The sequence below is a fragment of the Cherax quadricarinatus genome, chromosome 1 (assembly GCF_038502225.1).
Source record: "Cherax quadricarinatus isolate ZL_2023a chromosome 1, ASM3850222v1, whole genome shotgun sequence".
NCBI classification, from domain to species: Eukaryota; Metazoa; Arthropoda; class Malacostraca; order Decapoda; family Parastacidae; genus Cherax; species Cherax quadricarinatus.
In genome coordinates this window covers 50,241,868-50,264,503 of record NC_091292.1, presented here as the reverse complement: position 1 = coordinate 50,264,503, position 22,636 = coordinate 50,241,868, and the positions used below count along the sequence as shown (strand labels likewise).

General features: G+C 41.1%; 2 protein-coding genes across 2 annotated transcripts in view; one reads left to right on the top strand and one right to left on the bottom strand.

The window, feature by feature from the left end:
- The window catches only part of LOC128685469 (uncharacterized), a 257,978-nt gene extending 240,969 nt beyond the window's left edge, over positions 1–17,009 (top strand). Inside the window, exons 5-6 of the mRNA XM_053772019.2 lie at positions 13,965–14,140; positions 15,683–17,009. Coding sequence (XP_053627994.2) covers positions 13,965–14,140; positions 15,683–15,871 — 365 coding nt within the window. The 3' untranslated portion in view covers positions 15,872–17,009. The remainder of the gene's footprint in view (positions 1–13,964; positions 14,141–15,682) is intronic.
- A 3,329-nt stretch (positions 17,010–20,338) lies between these two features.
- The window catches only part of LOC138852815 (putative neural-cadherin 2), an 82,788-nt gene continuing 80,490 nt past the window's right edge, over positions 20,339–22,636 (bottom strand). Inside the window, exon 8 of the mRNA XM_070085831.1 lies at positions 20,339–20,517. Within this exon, the coding sequence (XP_069941932.1) occupies positions 20,339–20,517 (179 nt within the window). The remainder of the gene's footprint in view (positions 20,518–22,636) is intronic.

The following is a 22,636-nucleotide window of genomic DNA, read 5'->3' as shown; positions in this document are numbered from 1 at the left end:
CATCTAAGTACACCATAAGTGCATTTCCTATGAGACCTCTAAAGATATTAGTCATGAGCCTTGAGAATGTGATAGGGGAGGATCATAATCCAAAGGCCATACTGAGGAAGTGATAATGACCTGTAGGAGTGTCCTCATGAAGAGGGACTTGCCAAAACCTTTGTAACAAGTCCAGGGTTGAAAAGACTTATCTCCGATGTTACGTAAAAGATCACCAAGTACAGGAAGTGGGAAGCGATCTGGAATAGTTTTCGCATTTAGCTTCCTAAAATCAATCACTGGGTGCCAAGTTCCATCCTTCTTAGGTACTAGGATCAAGGGTGCATTCCAAGGTGAATTGCTAGGTTCCATAACTCCATCATCAAGCATTTGATTGATGAATTCTTCTGTGACAGCAACTTGTGAATGAGGCATTCTGTACATAGGTATATAGATAGGTCTAGTACCAGGTTCAAGTGGGATATGATGGGACAATAAGTTCGTTATACCCATCTTCTCACCTGGTAAGGCAATGGCTTTACGACGTTTGTTCAACAGAGTCAACAAACGCTTGACCTGCAAGGAGCAGCGGTCGCTTGACCACGTCGCATACTCGTACTGCATCTGGGATCAATTACTTGCTGTAGCAGTAAACAAGATATTTGCCCCTTCTGAGAGGGCTGGGCCCCTCAAGGCTGAAAGGGGCTGAAGGGGCTGAAGGGGGCTGATACCCCCCTCCTGGAGAAGATTTCTCCACACTGGGGGGCGGCAGAGGTTCGCTGCAGGTGAACTATTCATCACTTAACATTAATTTGATTTTCTCGCTCACCACCACTGCTGCTTGTCTTCTGAACAGCTTTAGTCTGTGTGGTTTCTGGAGAATCACTAATTTTGTTTTCAACACTGTGTAATTCTAACGGCACTAGTTTATTTATTGTCCGCTTATTCACTACACCTTTGCTCAAAACATCAACTCTCCTGATGATTCCATTTGCATCAGGATATATGGTCACAATTTTTCCAAGCGGCCATTGGGACCTCGGACCATCATTGTCGATAATCACTATGTCACCAGGTCTTAAGGACTTATGATTTTTCAGGAACACCAGCTCCACAGAAGTGTTCTCTCATTGAGGTGAGATAGTCTTCTCGCCAAATTTTTTCCCAACGTTCAATCACTTTATTAAGGTATTTGAATTTACATCTGAGTTGCTCAGCTTCAAAATAAGTAGGATCCTCTATGATTTCTTTATCATTCATGGGAGGAACAGGTTCGAGCCTTCTGCCATGGAGTAAATGAGATGGACTTAACACTTCTAAATTGTCTAGATTATCGGTAACATATAGTTATAGGTCTGTTGTTGACTCTATTTTCTATTTCAGTCACAACTGTACAGAATTCTTCTAAGTCTATTCTCTGACGATGAAGAGCCTTCCTTAAACAACGTTTTACAATGCTGATCATTCTTTCATAAAATCCGCCGTGCCATGGAGATTTAGGAGGAATGTATCTCCAACGACAACTGCGTTGATTCAGCATCTGTTGTACTTCTGGTTGGTCGAAGATCTTGCTTATATAAGCAGCACCTGCAACAAAGTTCATTGCATTATCTGAAATCATCAGTCTGGGACATGCCCTTCTGGCTGCAAACCTTCTGAATAATTTGATAAAGGTTTCAGCAGACATGTCAGTGGCTACTTCTAGATGTACTGCTCTAGTCGTAGCACAAGTGAACAAACAAATGTACACCTTGATGGGAACTTTGTCAACTGTTTTGGTTAAAATTATTGGTCCAGCGTAATCTACACCTGTCACCTCAAATGGAGTGACATGACAAACTCTTTCAGAGGGATATGGAGGTGGACCTGGATACTGACATACTCGCATAACATAGTGACGACAAGTAATACAGTCCTTTATTTGTTGTTTCACACTTTGTCGACCTTGAGGTATCCAGTAGGATTGTCGTATATGACAAAGTGTGTCAGCTACCCCACCATGTAACACGTTACTGTGGGCGTTTTGCGCAATCAGTTTTGTTAGCCAATGATTCTTGGAGATCAATATTGGATGTATGGCTTCTTTAGGTAGTGAAGAATTATGAATTCTTCCTCGACATCTTATAATCTTTTCTGAGTCGAGATAAAGTCCTAAAGAATTAATCATGACAGGTTTCTTTGGGGATTTATCTTGTGTTTCTAGAAATTTATATTCTGTAGAGAAAACATCTTTCTGTATTAGTTTCACCCAGTATTTAATGGGTTCAAGATATTCATAATCAGGTTTTATTCCTTTAATGAATTTAAAGACAAGAGCTGTAACTCTTAAGAGTTTACCCAAAGATGAGTATTTAGATCCATCAATGACTATTTCTGTTGTGTCTGCAGTATTTACACAACTTATTTCTGCTGTGTTCAAGCAGACCGTTTCTTCTTGCATAATGTGAGCTTTTTGCTGAGGCCAGTTATTTTCATTAGAGAGCCAGTTCGGTCCGTGGAGCCATAATTTATTATCCACAAATTTCTTGATTGGGACGCCACGTGACAACATGTCAGCTGGATTCTCTTGGGTAGAGACGTGGAGAAAGAGATAATCTCTCTGCATCTCTTTTATTTCTGCTACTCTGTTCTGTACATAGACCAACTTACTCTTATTATTTCTTAACCACTGGAGAACTGCATCATTATCACTCCAGATCACGGTTTTCTCAATAGTGAGATGATCAAGTACTTTGTTGAGATAGACAGCTAATTTTGTACCTACATAGAGTGCTGTCAGTTCCAATTGTGGTACTGTTCTGACCTTCAAGGGTGCTACCCTGGCCTTTGAAGTAATTAGTGTACTTCCTTCAGCATTACTCATGTAAGCTACAGCGCCATAACGTCTGGTTGACGCATCACAGAACACATGTAATGTGTACTTGTTTCCCTCTTGACCTATTTGTCTGGGAAATTTAATTTGATGAAGTTGCTTAAACTCCTTGGATATTTCATTCCATGCTTGACTCATTTCTAGAGGCAAGTTCTCATCCCATCCAATTTTGAGTTTCCATGCATCTTGCATAAGCATTTTATGGTAATTGGTGAGACGAGTCCTAGAGGATCAAAACATTGTGATACCTCTGACAGTAAACTACGTTTAGTGAGTGTACTGCATGATTTATTGTTTATCTTTTTGAGACTCAAAGTATCTTCCTGTGTGTTCCAATTAAGTCCCAGCATATTGTTGCAATCAGGAATTTCAGCTTCAGCGAAATCTTCTTTGATAAGTTCCCTTAATTGCTTTGAATTTGTATTCCACATCCTTAGAGGCATATTTCCTTCTTTCATCTCCTTGTTATCTTCTCTGTATAAGGATTTCAAATCCTCCTCTTTATTCACAGTACCTTGAAGATTGTCCACATAGAAACTTTTTTTTAAGATTTCTTTGAAGGGACTTTCAGATTTCTTCAAATGTGTATTTAGAGTAGCTTCTAGTAAGAATGGAGAGGATGTTGCGCCAAATAATACCGATTTGAAACGGTAAGTTATCACAGGACTTTGAGGATCATGTGGATTTTCAGGCCACAAGAATCGAGTATAATCTCTATCTATTTCTTGTAGTCCTACTCTTAAGAAAGCTTTGGAAATATCAGCCGTGTAGGCATATGGGTTTGTGCGAAATTTCATAAGCACGTCTCCAAGCTTCTCAGTTAGTGAGGGTCCGGTCATCAGACAGTCATTAAGACTTGCTACATCTTTATTTGCACGTGCGCTGCAATTATATACAACACGTAGTGGAGTGGTTTCAGAATCCTTTCTGACTCCATGGTGCGGGAGATAATGAGCGTCTGTCTTCAACTTATCTTCGACTATTTCCTCAATAAATTTATTGTCCAACTGTTCTTGTATGATATTATCATAAACAGTCAGTAGCTCTGGATTCTTCCTGAGCTCATGTATTTGTGCTTTCATCTGTCCGAAAGCCATGCGATAATTGCTAGGCAGATGTGGTGGATTTAATTTCCATGGTAACCTAACCCAATACTGTCCGTCTTTATATTTGACAGTGTCCAAATATTGGCTATAAGTCTGAGACTCTTGTGGGCTTGGTTTATTTACATCAATACCTATCGCATCTAAATCCCACAACTTATCAACTGGTTCATTCATTTCTTCCAGTAATGATAATTTTTGCTGTGGTACATGATCAGCGGTTATTCTCGTAACTAGTACATTTTCCACTAAATCAATATCAGCTTCTTTCCCACTTTGAGAGGGAATGGGACCACATATCATGTGGCCTCCTGCTGTTTTCAGCAAGTGAACATCATGTTTACTTACTATATTTTGCACAAAACAGTGATAATAATCACTTCCAATGATTAAATCAATTGGACTAATTGTGTCCGTCTGTATGTCAGGACAGGCTAACTTGACCTTAGCTGCTTTCAGTGCTGCAACTGTTTCTTTTAATCCCTGGATCTGCACAGACTTAGGCAAATCATCTACTACCACAGCTTCTACTGTCTTTTTCCTGTTTCCTAGACCAACAGTGATTCTGGCTAGGTCATATGTCTGTTTACCAGAATTGTGGAAAAAACCAGCTATATCTAACTGTATTTTGGCATAGGGTTGTTTATTCAGTTTCTGCAACACTGTTCTTCTTATGAAGGACCTTTGTGATCCTTGATCAAATAGTGTTAGCACATTGGTTTTGTGTAATTTATTAGATAACTCAACTCGAGCTATCGGGAGAGCAGTTGCTTTAAACTTATCTCTCACATTTAATGCTGTTGCTTGTTGACTTCCTGATTCTGTGGAAGTCTTCTGCTGTTCAGCAAAAGTATTTGGGCATAATGCTGTATGATGCATACCCTTGCATTTAAAACACTTCTTCAGTGAGCATTTACCTCCCTTGTGTTCACCTAAACACTTGATGCACCTTTTCAGCTGATGAACACGTTGTTTACGTGCCTCCATTGATGTGTATTGAATACAATACTGTGCCCAATGTGTTCCATCACAAAGTACACATTTTGGAGTACGTTTATGTGTGACAGTTTGTTTACTGTCTGTTGTATTCACAGCTTGATAAATGCCTATATGGGATTTCCCATTCTGTGGTTTAATGGGAATAGGTATACTCTTTTTTATACTGAGTTGAAGGTTTGTTATCCACTGGATTTGTGGATTCTTCATCTTGTCTCGTTGCTTGCATGCATGAAACTATTGTTTGTAAACCATTGCTAATTTCTTCACAAGTGAAATAGCGTTTATTGAACATAATATTTAATCGTTCAATAGTTTGTGGTGACAACTTATCTTGTACAATACCACTGATAAACCAATCACATTGCCTTAGGTCATATTTAGCACCTAGAGATCTGAGACTATTGTCTAATGTGATTCTAAATGCCTGTAAGTCTGAAAAACAATGTTTGGGTGGCTTCAAGCTTGATATTAAGACTGCATGTCTAACTCTAGCCTTGTCAGCATCGAAGTGATTGTCTGCTAAGACACGTAGGGCTATTTGATAATTGCCTTTAACCACCGGAAATGACTTAATCAGTTCATAGGGTTCTCCCTTCACAAGACATTTAAGATAATTGAACTTAGCAATCTCATCTATGTCAGTTCGTGAATTTACTATGGATTGAAAACCACTAATGAATTCTTCGTAATTATGACCTTGGAAAATAGGTAATGACAATGTAGGTAAGCTTGGTAATGGGACACTTGTTGTTACAGGTGTAACAGGTGTTTGACCACTAGTTACAGTAGGTCTCTGTGACAGAGTTTTGCGGCAGATAGCCTGTTCTCCTGTCCACCTTAATTGTTGATTACTAAAAGTATCCAAAACATTTTTAATTTCATCCTCAGATGGGTCTGATTCAAGAAATTCCTTTTCATAATCTGTATAGTCTGAATTAATTAATTTCAGACGTTGTGTAAGTAATTCAAATTTGACCTCAAGATCATCAAAATCTATGTTTGTATCTTGAGTTAATCCTGTACAGACTGAAATTAGATTTTCTAATTGTGTAATCTTAGTCTGTAAAGACTGAAACTGAGTTTTCAAACAAGCCATTTTAATGGTATACTGAAAATTCCAGCACCACACTTAGAGTGTTTAAAAAATGCTGTACTGCTATAAACAGCTGAGTTTTTGTTATGCTTAAGTCAGCAATAATCGAGTCAGACACTACTGACCTACTAAGCTTAACCTCAGGGTCAATGACCATGAAGGGTACACAGTACATATGGCTGGTGTTTATGGCTTGAGTTTGCTGTGTCAGCCTGACCATGATGATTAATCGTAAATAACGTTATGCACTTCATTCACTATACAATATAAATGTCATGGTATAATTGCAAATCACACGTGAATATTACTTACACATATATTAATGTCACTGTTAATATATATTTGAAAGCTTACACTTTATATATAAGTTCCTTTAATATAACAGGTAGATCTATAAGAAACAAACTTTAACACAATCTTGTCTCTTAATTTCTGTCTATAAACATTATAAACACTATGTGTATATACACTCAGACAAACCGAACATCACTTGGGTTGTTGTTGTCTTAGTCAGCACTTCTTCGAGTTTGGAGCAGTGGATGCAGGGTGCCATCCCCCGTTTTCTTGTTGGGTGAGTCACCCAGCTCCCGTTTTCTTTGGGTGAATGCTGGGTGAGCACCCGTTTTCTTTTGGCTGCCCATTCTCTGTGATTGAGTCTGGAGGGACTCATTTATACTGATTTAAATTGTAAAACATTAGTTTTACAGCGTTTTTCGAAGGGCCTTGGCTCGTAGGTTATTTGTACACTGTAGTACAACATATTTGGACCACAGTGTGGCCTTTATCCGGCTTGAGCACGACCAATATGTTGAGAAATGGCATTACCAGTTAAGTGTAAAGAGTTTGTGCTTAACTTAGAAAGACAACTCATCGCCTGCACAGCCGCCCCTGCAGACGAGGTCTTGAGAAGCTGTCGAAGTCATCTCTCAACGGGCTGTAAAGATTTATAATTTGTAAGATTATAAATTACCCCTAGGGGGTGTTATGTCAGCATATTTCATTCACTGATTGCTGACAAATTACATACTTGTTTGGACTCAAAAGTCTGCACCTTACTTCCGACTATAGGTTGATTACAAACTCCTTGCGACTCAAGAACTGTGCAGTCCCCCGTATTACAAGAAATTTGTAACCTACCTTGCTCTTATAGCGTGAGCTATGGTGTTCTTCACACCTTCGACAGATATCGGTGACTTGATAGAAGCTGAAGTGTCCTTGGATGTCCACGTCTTCCATAGTCTAGGAATACGCACACTGGTACACTATGTTCCACAAGATTTGTCTTTATTGTTCACAATCTTATCACTAAAGAAGCTGATCACACTTCTCTTAAGTGTTTATTGTGTTTTATGAGACACTTTGTTCACACTAACGCACAGATCGTTCTTTGTTGGTTATCCTGGCGTCAGTGTCACTCTCAGTAGAGTCAAAAGTAATCTGAAGACGCCACAGCACCCCACGCCGTTACTCCCCTAGCACAAAGGAAAAGCTGACCTAGTACTTTTGCTTCCTTGCCACTTCCTCGATGAAGCAAAGCAGAATGTTTAAATCTTGCTGTCTTAAGCATAGACAACAATATCCACTATCTTTACTATGGTAATAAAGTGGGAGCAGGATTTTCCTTAATTGTCCTGCTAAAGTAAGAGATGTACTCTCTTATTAAAATACACTCTGCAACACTGGACTGCAAGGAGCAACGGTCGCTTGACCACGTCGCATACTCGTACTGCATCTGGGATCAATTACTCGCTGTAGCAGTAAACAAGATATTTGCCCCTTCTGAGAGGGCTGGGCCCCTCAGGGCTGAAAGGGGCTGAAGGGGGCTGATACCCCCCTCCTGGAGAAAATTTCTCCACACCTTGGAGATTGGAGCAATTAGCACACGAACTAAGTCGGGAAGCTTGAAAGATGGCTGCAACTGGTTTTTAAGCTGGAGCGGTTGGTTGAGGCTGACAGACATTACCTCTGACCTGCCGGCACCCCATAAACAAACTTCTAACGTCTGAAATACCTGTAAATCCATGCCCACACCGCTGTCACCAAATTGTCATGTGGGGGTTCGATAACGTGGATTGGGTAATAACACTAACGTTGGCTGGTTAGTACGTATAATTATAACGGAAAATATGGGAAGCACCAGGCCTGCCCTGCCTCTCTGCTCTCTATCTTAAGACTGACTCACGAATTGGGTCTTAAGGGTGAATGGCATTCAAAAACATGCTATGGTCAGCGGCAACATGAATAACAGTCAGTGATTCACGCAAACGGTTGGTAGCAAGTCATACTACTGGTAACTGATTATTGGTAACTGGTACTACTGGGAACTGATACTACTGAGAGAGGTGCTGGAGGCTGTGGGTAGAATGTAAAGGGGTAAAATTGCTGGGTTTGATGGGATCAAGAGAGAAATGTTAAAAGCAGGTTGGGATAGAGTTTTGGAATGCTTGGTGGTAGTGGTAAGCTGAAGGATAATTTCAACCACCTCTCGTTTGAATACCAGCCTCCGTGAGCAGTTTATATAGTAATGAAATCATGAAACAAGTGGTACTGGAACATTTACCAAACTGCAGCTAGTGGTACACTACTTGTAGAGGCTGTTATTCAAACGGGTGGTGGGTGAAATTAGCCTTGAGCTTACCACCACCACGAGTGTCCTAGGATCATAAACAACGCCTAGCTCTACTGGGTGCATGGTCTTTGAAGGATCGCTGGTTATGTGGTGAATGTCATGTGAATGTTATTCTGTCTCTTGAGGCGGGAGAATGTGTAGCAGGACATGTGCTCATGTTACGACAATGGAGTGTTTGTTCACCGTGTGTATAGTGTATATAGTGTATAGTATGTGCTTCTCATGTGCATGGTATGCGCATAGCATGTGTAGTGTATAGCGGTGTGTCGTTTATAGTAGGGGCTGTGTACAGAGCAGTGGTGCATAGTGACGTGTCCTGGGAGGGAGTTCCCTACTCCGCCTCATCACACATCTTCCATACCTCCCTCTCCTCCACCACCCACAATAAGGACGGGAGACCCCTCTCCTCCCCCCCCCACCACCACCATGAAGCACATGCGGTATGTGTCATGCGACATTTTCCCTTCAACCTGGGCTTATCACACAGTTTGAGGTATGGCAGATGATGCAGCCAGCCAGCCACAAAGCCAGGGAAACAGTGCACCCAGCAATGAAAGAAGAGGTATATGTCAATGTGTGGAGAGTTTCGAGCATGCAACAGGGATGGCCTTATTCGTGCACACAATGGGTGTGCGGGATCACATATGTCTCCAGCAGAGAGCAGCCCACAGCCTCCACAGGCAGATGACAATTCCAATGGCAACCTCCTTACTTGCAATAACCTTCTGTTGGCATTCAAATCCACTGCTAGCAGTACTCTATCCCACCTCCCTAAAGCAGCTCGCCCTTATGCAGCAGGGAGATTCACAGACCTTCTTAAGCAGGTGAATGGAGGTTCCACCAACTTAGAAGCCCGAGGCATCACTAAAGCATGGCACAACCTACTCCTGTTCGGCAATGTCTGTCTTGCAGTTCCTAAAAGACGAGGCAAACTGTTGTCTCTGCTCTGCTACTGCCCTCACTGTTGTCTCTGCTAATGTCCTCATTGTTGTCTCTGCTACTGTCCTCATTGTTGTCTCTGCTAGTGTCCTCATTGTTGTCTCTGCTAGTGTCTTCATTGTTGTCTCTGCTAGTGTCCTCATTTTTTTCTCTGCTAGTGTCCTCATTGTTGTCTCTGCTAGTGTCCTCGTTGTTGTCTCTGCTAGTGTCCTCACTGTTGTCTCTGCCAGTGTCTTCATCAGTCATCAAGGCAGTGTGCAACTACCCAAGAATGGATAATTGTGTCCCTCTGCCCCATCATCGCAGGAATCACAGAGGTAGACCCAAGAAAAGTTCCACTGACAACAAGAAAGTTTGCGCACAGGTTAGCAAAAAAAAATCGACAAAGGTAACACAGTGGGAGCAATTAGAATAATTACAAGTGATGACACTGTTGCCCCCAAAGATGAAACCACAGCCCAAGCACTAAGAGACAAGCATCCAAAAAAGGGAAACAATAGCCATGAACAACAACCCTGCAGAAGAACCCCATCACTGAACAATTAATTTTACCAGAATCAGAAGTCTATAAGGCGATAGTGTCATTTCCAGCAGGATCTGCAGGAGGTCACATTGGAATTCGACCACAACACCTCATAGGGACGGTAAATCCAGTACTCGGTGCATCTGCATCAGTTCTTCTCACTGAGTTGACAACTTTCGTCAACAACTGCCTGGCTGGGCGAAGCCAAGAAGAAATTAAACCTTTCTTTTTTGGAGTCTCACTATGTGCTTTGTAGAAGGATTGAGAAATCAGACCCACTGCTGTTGGTAAAACTCTTCGCCGTCTCGTTGCCAAAGCAGCAGTAATAAACATTCGCCCAGAAGCTGCCAGTTTACTCCAGCAACACCAACTGGGCTTTGGGGTCTCTCAAGGCAGTGAAGCCGCAGCTCATGCGGCAAGGCCTACATCAGGGACTTGCCGAAAGACAAGGCCATAGTCATATTTGATTTCAGAAATGCTTTTAATACGATGAAGAGAGATAGATGTCTTGCCGGCCGTTCGGGATTGGTTCCCCAGTCTTTTCCCTTCGTTTCAGCCAGTTACAGCAAACCCTCAATTCTTTTCTTAGGAGAACATGAAATTCTCTCATCAGAGGGTGTTCAGCGGGGTGACCCACTCGCTCCACTTCTCTTCTACTTGGCAGTAAGAAAACTAACTTGCAGCCTACGCAGCGAGCTCAACATCTGGTACCTGGCATGTACTGAAGAGTCCCTGTTAGAGGACCTACAACTGGTGAAGACACAGGGAGGAGACTTGGGACTCATCCTCAATCCCTTCAAGTGTGAAATCATCACAGCGAACCAGGAAATAATCAATGCCGTGCGAAGAATCCTCCCGGAAGTCTCTACTACCACCCAGCACTGCTGGGTCACCAGGCCATCAACACTGTCCTCAAGGACAAGTTGAATGACCTGATGAGAATGGAGGAGAGAATAAGCGATCTTGATGCCCATGATGCTCTGTATCTCCTCACAAGGTGTCTTACTATTCCAAGACTCACTTCCTGAGGTGTGCACCCTCTTTTGACAACCCAACACTCGACGAATATAAAGCACACCAGAGATCAACCTTTAAGAAGGCGCTAAACCTGTTACTAGAGGATCATCAATGGGATCAGGCAACCCTCCCAGTGCGACTGGGAGGTATAGGGGTGCCCAAAGCAACGCATCTAGCTTTACTTGCTTTTCTGTCTTCATGTTTGGCTTCCAGTGCATTAGTCAAGAAGATCATCCCCGAACGCTTGAGAGACGTGGTAGGAGCTCAAGACCCCAGGTTTACTGAAGCAGTGATGCGGTGGGACACCCTTGCAGACTCTTCCAGTAGACCAGTTCCTCCCAAAGAGCACAAACAGTCCCACTGGGACAAACCGATCATGGAAAAAATCGCCAACACAGTGCTCACTAACGCTTCAGGAAAGGGCAGAGCTCGTCTCCTAGCAGTGAAGGCACCACACTCAGATTTCATTCTAGCTGTTCCCAATTCCTCCCTGGGCATTCGACTCGACCCACAGGCAATTCGGATTAGTGTTGCTCTTCGCCTAGCCGCCCCCCGTCCTCACCGAACATAGGTGTATTTGCGGCAGGGCGACGACTGATCAAATCGGACTTCACGGTCTCGTGTGTCACACATCAGAAGGGAAGTATGGCAGACATGAGATCAGTGACATCATAAAGAGAAGCCTCGCCACAGTCCGTTGCCCAGCTCAATGAGAACCCCAAATGCAGAGGTGTGACGAAAGTCAAAAGCGTCCTGATGGAGCCACTATGCTACCTGGAAGGATGGAAGGCAGATTTCCCGGGACTACACCTGCGCCGCCACATTGGCAGACACCTACTTGCCATACTCCGTAGCTGAAGGGGGTGGAGCTGCCAGCCACAGGGAGGCCTAGAAGACCCGCAAATATGAAGACCTTCCCCCTTGCTATAACTTCATCCCAATAGGGTCGGAGACCCTTGGAGCATGGGGCAAGTGTGCTCTAAAGTTCCTCAAAGAGCTGGGTGAAAAACTCATCATAGAAATCAAGGACCACAGGGCGATCAACTTCCTTTTAAAGAGACTCAGTGTGGCGATCCAGAGAGGAAATGCCTGCGACATTCTGAGCATGCGGCGCACTGCCGGGGAGCTGGACGGAGTATTCGAGATGTAGCTCAGAGTTGTTATATAAGTTGTTTTACTCGGTATTGCATTTTTGTCAATGTATATGCTCTGTATCTCCTCACAAGGTGTCTTACTATGCCAAGACTCACTTACTTCTTGAGGTGTGCACCCTCTTTTGACAACCCAACACTCGATGAATATGACGCACACCTGAGGTCAACTTTTAAGAAGGCACTGAACCTGTCACTAGAGGATGAGCAATGGGATCAGGCAACCCTCCCAGTGCGACTGGGAGGTATAGGGGTGTGTAAAGCAACGCATGTTGCTTTACCTGCTTTTCTGTCTTCGTGTTTGGCTTCCAGTGCATTAGTGAAGAAGATAGTACCTGAACGCTTGAGAGACGTGGTAGGAGCTCAAGACCCCAGGTTTACTGAAGCAGCGATTCGGTGGGACACCCTTACAGACTCCTCCAGTAGACCAGCTCCTCCCAGACAGCACAAACAGTCCCACTGGGGCAAACCAATCATGGAAAAAATCGCCAACACAATGCTCTCCAATGCTTCAGGAAAAGACAAAGCTCGTCTCCTGGCAGTGAAGGCACCACACTCAGGAGATTTCCTATTAGCTGTTCCCAATACCTCCCTGGGCACCCGTCTCGACCCACAGGCCATTCGGATTGGTGTTGCTCTTCGTCTAGCCGCCCCCATCCTCACCGAACATAGGTGTATTTGCGGCAGGGCGACAGCTGATCAATTCGGACTCCATGGTCTTGTGTGTCACACAACAGAAGGGAAGTATGCCAGACATGAGGAGGTCAATGACATCATAAAGAGAAGCCTCGCCACAGCCCGTTGCCCAGCTCAACGGGAACCCCAAGTACAGAGGTCTGATGGAAGTCAAAAGCGTCCTGATGGAGCCACTATACTACCCTGGAAGGATGGAAAGCAGATTGCCTGGGACTACACCTGTGCTGCCACATTGGCAGACACCTACTTGCCATACTCCGTAGTGGAAGGGGGTGGAGCTGCCAGTCACAGGGAGACCCAGAAGATCCGAAAATATGAAGACCTTCCCCCTTCCTATAACTTCATTCCAATAGGGTCGGAGACCCTTGGAGCATGGGCCAAGTGTGCTCTAAAGTTCCTCAAAGAGCTGGGTGAAAAGCTCATCATAGAAACCAAGGACCACAGGGCGACCAGCTTTCTCTTTCAGAGACTCAGTGTTGCGATCCAGAGAGGAAATGCCTGCAGCATTCTGGGCACACGGCCCACCGCAGGAGAGCTGGACGAAGTATTCGAGATGTAGCTCTGAGTTACCTATGTTGTTTTACTTTCTGTTGTATTTTTGTGGATGTTTGGTCAATGTATTTTTGTCTTTAAATAAAACATACTTGAAATATAGGGGGTGGTAGGAGAAAATTCTCAAACAGCTTCAGGGAAAACTTTGAGTTTTCCCTGAAGCAAGTTTATTCTTTTCTCTGAGGATTAGGATCCCTATGACAGTTCTAGAGGTGGTACCTCCCTATATTATATATATATATATATATATATATATATATATATATATATATATATATATATATATATATATATATATATATATATATATATATATATATATATATATATTATTATATTATTATACAATTAAACATTGTATATATACTGTACATTCACAGTTCACTTTAAGGATCATGTTCGTATATACAGGTACATGCACGGTGGTCGTGAGGTTGGCAGATGTTAACGATAACTCTCCAAGGCTGACCAGAGACTTGTGGCAGGTGGAGGTGGAGGAGACCTGGGGTGAGGGACCTCCTCTCAACCACACCCTTCTGAACATAACTGCTTCGGATCCTGACACCTCCAACTATTTCTTCTACCGGGTCAGTACTCCGCCATATGTACTTTTCTTTAAATTTAAATTATATCTTCTGGGCCAATTTTAGTTCATGTACCAGCGGGCACTACAGTGCTTCCTCGAACTCTGCTGCATCAGTAGTATCTACTTACCTCTGGCCTTTAAGAGTAAAATTGTAGCTTCTTTGTATAAAGGTAACTTTTAGTTCTCCTTTATAATATGTTAACTCAACTCCGTTTTGAAAATTCGATACGCAATGAAACTTTTTTTTTTTCAAGAAGTTACTTGAAAATATGTACAAGTATATTATAATGAAAATATTTTTTAGTCTTCTTTCATGAGGGTTTGTTTATATTTTATTGATGAAATTAAAATACTAGATCACTTTACTCTTTTTTTTTTTTTAAGCTGTCAACCCACCCTCTTTTCTCCTTTTTGTAAGACAATCATGTCTGTTATTTTCTCTTCCAAGGATGGAGCTGTCTCACTGTCTTTGTTCTTTTTTGATTAGGCATCAATAACTGCTATTTACGCTCTCTTGGATGAATCTATGAAATCTAATTTCTTCCTAATTTTGTTTCATTGATTTGAGATGGCAACATTTAATTATAATATTGAAATACAAGTGCTTGAGGCCAACGGGTGGGATTGGGAAAACTTAGGCCTAAGGGTTCACAACATTTCACTGTCACGAGAGCATAAGAAAATGGAAGATTACAAGAAATCAGGTCACATGTTTGTTGGTAAGGAGAGTCAATGTGTTCTTATTTCTCTCTTCCTTCGTGTCCTCGACGTTAAAGGTTTAGCTCTTCCCAGTTCATTCTCTTGTCTTATCTCTTCTAGTTTTGTGAGAAAAGTTTTTGCTTCTTGCTGAACCAATTTCTCTAAGGAAGAAACTTGTACTTTGCCTTCCCTCCCACTGACTTATAGATTCACAATATAAAAATTCACCCTCTGGATATTAAACATGCACTTCGTCAAACTATTTACTTCTAAATAATGTGGTTCATATTATCTCTCTTCCTGCACTGACTCTTAGGGTCTTTATTCTCTACTTTTCCTCTTGGTCTCTCCAGTATTAGGGTAAAGCTGGCAACTCCCTGTCTGGCATAATTATAGAACATATAAAAATTTTGTGCCATTCTGACAGTAATAATGTTCTCTTTTTATCATGAATAGAACTAAGTTATGCAAAAACAGTGTTTTCAACTCCTCGGAGGCACAGTCTTGTTGAACTGAATCATATACGGTATACCCAACATCCCTAACATTAATCTTACTCCTGGCTTTGTTTCTGTAGATGATCACATTTTCCAGAACATTGTCAGATACTCTAATCTTCAGGATTCTAGTGACTTCATGTGACTGTAGCTGTCTCCTTACCTTCTAGTGACCTGACCAGCTAACATGACTTCTGACTATCTACCCTTTTCTTTCTCACTCGATATTAGAAATGAGTTAAGATTGAAAAACTTCCTCTAGTTATCATTCGCAATTTGTGGGTTCGTTGTGAAATGCTCCGGCAATTGTATTGTGGCTCGTACTTACCTAAAATGTTGTGTTGCAGGTGGTTGAGGAGAGCGGGTGGGGGTGGCAACACTTCGCTATGAGAACTGAAGCCGACAAAGGTCAACTGTTTGCCATCAAGACTCTCGACTACGAAAACGTAGAGCAGCGGCGAGGCTTCCGCTTTATGGTGCAGGTGACGGACAGGGTGAGTATCCTCCCCGCATACACTCATTCACAGACTGGATAATGAACAATAAGTCTTAAGCTATTTTTGAAGAATTAGTCTTTAGCACTAAGAGTTTTTCGACAGTGTGAATTTTGGACAGTGTGAATTTTAGATAGTGGATTTCTTGAACAGTATCAATCTTAGCTGGGATTTTTGGTAGAATGAGTTTTGGACGGCGAGTCCAAAAAGACACAGAACTTGAGGCCTTTGCCAATGTTTGGGCTTCGAGTCATTTTAGAGCTATTATTTGACAGCATCAAATACAAATTTACACTGATCATCAACCTCTGTTGTCTCTCTCCGTAAAGAAAGATCTATCACGAAAGTATACTGGTGGTCTCTTTCACCGACTATAACCAGGATATTCTCCACGTTCTTGATAAGAGGAATATTGAATATAACCGACAAGTTGATAAATAAAACATGTGCAACAGTTAGGTATCTTTACAGTAGGCTTCTTCAGTCGAATACGGAGGAGACGGCGTAAGAAGTAGAGATGTAAAGACTATGTAATCAATTCAACAAGGATGATGGACTGATTATATCATTTTTACATCTCTACTGCTTCTGCTGCCTCCTTCATCTATTGTATTCGAGTGATGACGCCTACTGTATAGGTGAAACGTTTCGGAATAAAGTTACCTAACTGTTGCACATGTCTTACTCATCAAAAAGAACGTTGTTGCCATCCCTTTGCCGACGCAAATCGCTTCTGTTAGTTCTGCCAACTCCTCCGTTGACGATATACAGGGAAATTCATGATTATGCAAGTCAATGAACAACAAAAATAAAATCTACACAAAATGAAGTGGTTTTAATACTGGTAAATGCAGGGAAAATGTTCAAGAATGATTTTACTATAATCAGTAGAAAAAATTGCTGCTGCTTATAGTAAGACAGTATTTGCTGGTGCAAGCTATTGCACCAGCAAATACTGACATTAAAATGAAACACTTGCAAGGTAATAATGTGAACACAAAATTATTGTCAACAAAACGGTATAAATGCAATAAAAGCAAATATGGTAGGGTATAAGTGCATACAATCTGTAGTAAACGAATTTTCGCCCAAAAAATCAGTATTGGCAATGCAGTGAAAGGAAACAATTGCAGAAATTTGTTCAAAAGCTGAATAAATGACTCAAAACAATAACTAGTTTTATACACAAGAACAAAATTGCAATGCTGGGCAGACGTTCACTGGTGCGAGAACACTGTATTGCACGGCACTGCGCATGTGAGAAAATTTTGCAACAGGCACTCAAAACTGAATAAACTTGAAAGGCCAAGTAGGTCAGGCCTTACGGGCTGACCTACTTGGCCTTTCAAACTCAGTGACAGTGATAAGCTAACACCTGATTTATAGCAATAAGATGCTGTGTCAAGGAACAAGTAGTGAGAGAAATTTTTAAAAAAATTGACTAGGAAACAATAAAAGTCATTACTGAAGTTGTAGAAGCGTGCAGATGATGCACAGAACTCTTTGACGTCACTGGGCAAAGGTTTTCACATAAGGACTCTTGTAAGCCCAAGTAGGAGGTTTGGACTTGTAGGCTGTCTTGGAGTTATCTTGAGCCTTGTTGTTAGAGATGTAAAAGACTTAAGAGGCACGTAAGCTTCCCTGTCTTCTAATAGTATATTCATTTTTCCACTATAATCTACCTAGTCCATAATTAAGTCAAAGATCTTTCCTTAATTCAAGGTATAACTTTACAAATCTTTGTGGACAATTGTGTTGCAACACATTATTGGTGTGTCTAGACCCTTCAGCTGTGTTAAGGGGCAAGTAAGTGCCTCTTAACACAGCTGTAGGGTCTAGACACACCAATACGTAATGACTTCTGAAACAAAATTCGACCTTAAGGGATTACGTCAAATAACGCTGTAATACTGTGTTGTGTTATGGTAAGTAAGTTTATTCAGGTATGCACAAATACAGCTACATAGCAGCATATGTGTAGAGAATGGTAAACACTTCGGGTCTTGGCAGCACTAACTTGACAACACTGTCCAGGGGACATCCGAGAGCTGGCTCATCCTACTAGGTGGTGTGGCTAGGATATACTGTACAATGAATTAATAGTAAATTCAAACTACTAGCAAGAAAAAAAACTGAGAGCACAGGGTAGAACAAAAACATTTGTGAACATAACCAAACGACTCAAGTATTGCACTGTGAGCAGATAGTGTTGGTGTGAGCACCGAACTAGGCATATGGTACGAACTAGCGTTAGATTATTAAAGTTTACAACATGGAACGCTTGAGAACGAGATAAATTTCTCCCAGGAAATAAAATGTAAGTAGTTTGGCAGAGAAAACACTATCAGACAGCATGGAGATAATGCTGAGTGAGCACGATGTGTGTGGCGTCTTGATGTGACGTCCTGAGTTTGCTTGGAGACTGACAAAGGGGCTGAGCCCTTCAAATAAGACAGTGTAGTCACTAACAAGAACAAACGCCAAAAATAACTGAACAGAACACAGAGCGAGGATGGATGGTGTTGGTATGTGGGTGTTGGTGTATGCGAGTATGCATACGTGCGCCAGCGCCTCACACGTGCAGATAACAGACAGCGCTGAGAAGCATATGTCCTGAGCTTCTCTTCATACCATGAGGTTGGGAACACTAGATGACAGTAACGCCAAGTGATTGTGTATCTGTGACCTTCTACCCTCTCCCATGCACCTCTCCTGTCCCAGGAAGAATATATGGAAGAATGTATGTACGTGTAGCATTCCTGTTCACTTCCTGCACTGAGCCCACTCCATCACCTCAAACTCTGTTGATGAGCCAGTACATTCTTAACACCCATAGTGATAGGAGTGGTGCCAGAGCAGTGATAGCTGTGCAGCAACTGTTTATACTAAGAAGTACCGACAGTATTCACAAGAATATTTAAAAATTGGATTCATCATTTCGTTTACCAATGAAACAATGTCTATGTGCCTATTATATGAAAAGACTTTCAGTAATGATGCCATGAAACCTTGGAAGATGAAAGGGTTCTCTATGATAAGAACAATAAAGACCCTGGTTATTTAAGGAACTGAAAGAAAAGAAATTAAAACAGACCATATTAAGAAGCATTTTTTAAAGAATCTTCCAATGTGGATAAAAAAGGAGGACGGAAGAAATGACACAATCTCCCCCTCACCAATGCAAAGAAAGGAAAACCGTGCGTGACTTACTACTAAAACTCACCATCTTCAACCAAATATCAGTGGCCTTTTTGACGCTCATCAGATGTATCATTCCCATTAATGATATCAACATTTTAGGTAAGAAAGGATATGTTACATCTTATATTTTCCGTAATTTGAATATTACCTATTTTTTGTAGTAATTATTATTGGTAGTACTATTAAAGTACTATTTATTAAATTATTTTCATATAAATGTTTAGAGGTCGATGAATACTCCAAAGCTTATTGAAGGGGGTCACTAAGCTGCTGTTGACATATTCAGAAATAAGCTTGCTGCACCTACTGCTGTAGTCAGGGCCGGATTAAAGTCTCCAGGCCCTAGGCTATTCAGATTGGCGGGGCCCCTTTGAGTTACAGGTAAGCGAAGCGACCCCTTCCAGCTTGGGGGTGGGGGGGGTCGGTGTGAGCCTGTTTAAGGTCTAATTAAATACATTCTGGCTATTTAGATTAAATTTAATAGGGAAAGTACATCAAGACAACCAAAACCATTTACCAACAGCTATTATAACTATCTTGTTAAATCATGCATTTTAAAGAGAATAAACTCAAGACAGCATAGTATTACTAGATTAGGCTGTTAAAGTAGTGACATCATGTACCTATTATATTCAGCATAACCACTACAGCACTATTATTCCCTTTATAAATCACTGCCCATTATTATCATCATTGCATCATGCATAAGACTATCAAATCATATAAACTCAAGAAAGTAAAGAATTGTTTATATTCACAGGCACTTCTTAAATAAACTTTTTTCTGGATTTCATATTGGCAAAATCATCAATTATATTCTGAAAATCAATATTTCTTGTTAGATCAGACTCAATGGTCAACAAGGCTAGGTTACACAATTTGTCTTGGCTCATTGTTGAACGGAGCTGGTTTTTCACTCTTTTCAAAACAGAAAATGAACGTTCTCCTTCACAGTTAGTAGCTGGAAGTGTTAGGTAAAGGCGATACGCTATGTCAACATTAGGGAAGGTTTCTGAGATACCTGCATTTCTTAAATGTTTCAAAGCAGCTGAGGGCGCACATTTTTCAGGTGGAGCTTTAATCTGATTCATATACCCAGAAAAATGAACTATTTCTTCAACAAATGTGTCCTGAGCATGTGCTGAAAGGTGTTGTTGCAACTTTAATGCAGCTTCTCTCAATTCTGCATCTGGCATAGTAGTAATTTTGAACAGAAATCCAAACTTGTCATTGAGATTCTGGTAGACTTCTTTTCTTTTCACCAATTCTGTAATCAGTGAATCCAGAATGATGAAGTATGTAGCTGTCTTACATTTCTGCCTTGGTAGCAACAATTTCATTGTTTGGCTCTTCAAAATTGCGTTTCCTCTTCCTTGACCGCTGATGATCAGCCCGGTAACTGTAGTCTTTCACCAGCAGTTTAACTTTCTCTTCAAACATTTCAAAAGCTTCATCATTGCGAAGTGAGCTTACATATTCCAGTAAGCCTGCATAGAGGTTAGCACAAGTAGCCATTTCAATTTCAATTTTCTGAAGTGTCTTGTTCGTGGCATTTAACCGTTTCAGTATACAGTCCCAAAGCACACAGAGTAAGGCCAGTTCAAAATCTTCCAATTCTGATGCTAAGCTGGCTGCTTGTTGTAGTTGCTGTCTGGTCTTCATCCTCTGCTATTTGGATCAAAGCAGAACGTATTTCAGCAAAGCTGTCTTTCAAAGCATGTGTTGCATCATGCTGCGCTGACCACCTTGTTGTTGATAATGATTTGATGACATCTCCATGAATGGTTGACTTGAGTATACTCCACCGATGCGTTGAAGCAGAGAAAAAATTAAAGAGTGCTTGTAAAAGTCCAAAAAATGAAACTGCAGCGACACAACACTCCGCAGCACATGACCCAACAAGATTAAGAGAATGTGCTGAGCAGGGCACATATTCAGCAAGTGGGTTGATTTGCTTGATACGGGCTTGCAATCCATTATATTTACCCGACATGTTACTTGCATTGTCGTAGCTCTGGTCACGGCAATCCATAATAGAGAGATCATGTTCAAGCAGAGTATCCAATACTACATTCATCATTGTTTCTCCATCATGGCCTGAAGAAGAATGAATTTTATAAAGCGCTTACAGGCTTACCATTGGAGTCGACAAAGCGAACAATGAATGTCAATTGATCTTTATGTGAAATATCTGGTGTTGAATCTTCACTTATTGCAAAGTATTTTGCAGTTTTCACAGCTGCTATGATGTTATTGAGGACCTTCTTAGTCATCAGTTCAATAAATTCATTGCATATAGTAGATGACATGTTAGATACAGTGCCTCTTCCTGCATTTCCAAGGCGTGACACATGATTTGCTAAGAATTGTGCTAACAGTTCTATGATCCCTAGGAAATTGCCATTGTTTTCCGAACCAAAAACCTCATTTTCTCCATGGAAAGCAAGTCCTCTTAGAGCTAAGAATTTTACAACAGCAACAACTCTTTCTAGAACTTTTCTCCAATAAGTGCGCTCTTTTTCAGTTTGATTTTCCAAATGAGAATCCAATAAACCTATTTTCTGTGCACGAAATACACTGGCTAAAATGCAGCTCCTGTGAGTGGTGCTGTTTTCATGTTCCTCGAAACGCTTTGAATTTTTCCAGTCATTGAACCCCTGTGTGAAGGTATTTTCTTTGGTAGAAAATAGCTTGCATGCTGAACAGTACACTTTTCCTGAGCTTTCAGAGTATACCATCCATGATCTTTTCACAGTTTCTGAATTTGCAAGCTTCCTATAAAACATAGATGACTTTAAACAACGACGACTTCCATCATCATAAATCCTTGCTGATTTCCTAAAGTCAATGTTCAGAGTTTGACTGAAGTTTTCTGCAATGAAAGCATTAAGTAGATAATCTGGGATTACATTTGGCCATGAGGCAGGATCTTTTAAGACAAATCCTGTGGATGAAATGTCCGTTGAGACATTGAGAGGAGACACAAAAGAAGTAGATGCTGGCTGAGAAATAATGGAGGGAGGGCTTCCTGTATGATCTGACGTATCTGCAGATTCAACTGTACTGGTAACATCAGAAACTGTTTTCGTGAGCATGTCTGTGATCTTTCTGCAGCTTCCTACATCTTTCTTTTTCTGTTCTTCTTCGTGAATTTTCTTCTTTCTTTTCTGTGACCCACTCGCATAAGAACGTCCAACATCACGTTCACGAGATGCCGTAATGAGGATGTATCACTGTCTGTAATCATGCAAATACAAATTTTTCATTATCAATTATTATTAATTTTTTAATTATCATTAATTTTTTTTCTGTCAATTGGGGGGATATGGCCCTTGTAGCCCCCTTTCCTCTGGCTGCGCATCTAAAAATTCAAAACGTTACCAGAAAGGAGTCATATACAGAACTTTTACCATAGATTAGGTTAGTGATTTGGGCTACGAATATTTTACTTATTCATCCTCCTTGATCTCCAATTTACTTAAACAGAAATCATACCGAGTCCAAGAACAATGCACAATGGTATTTATATTACCATTTTCATAACTAAACTAATCATTATGTTTTGCATGATATATGGCCTACCACCATAGATAAGGACAAGAGAAT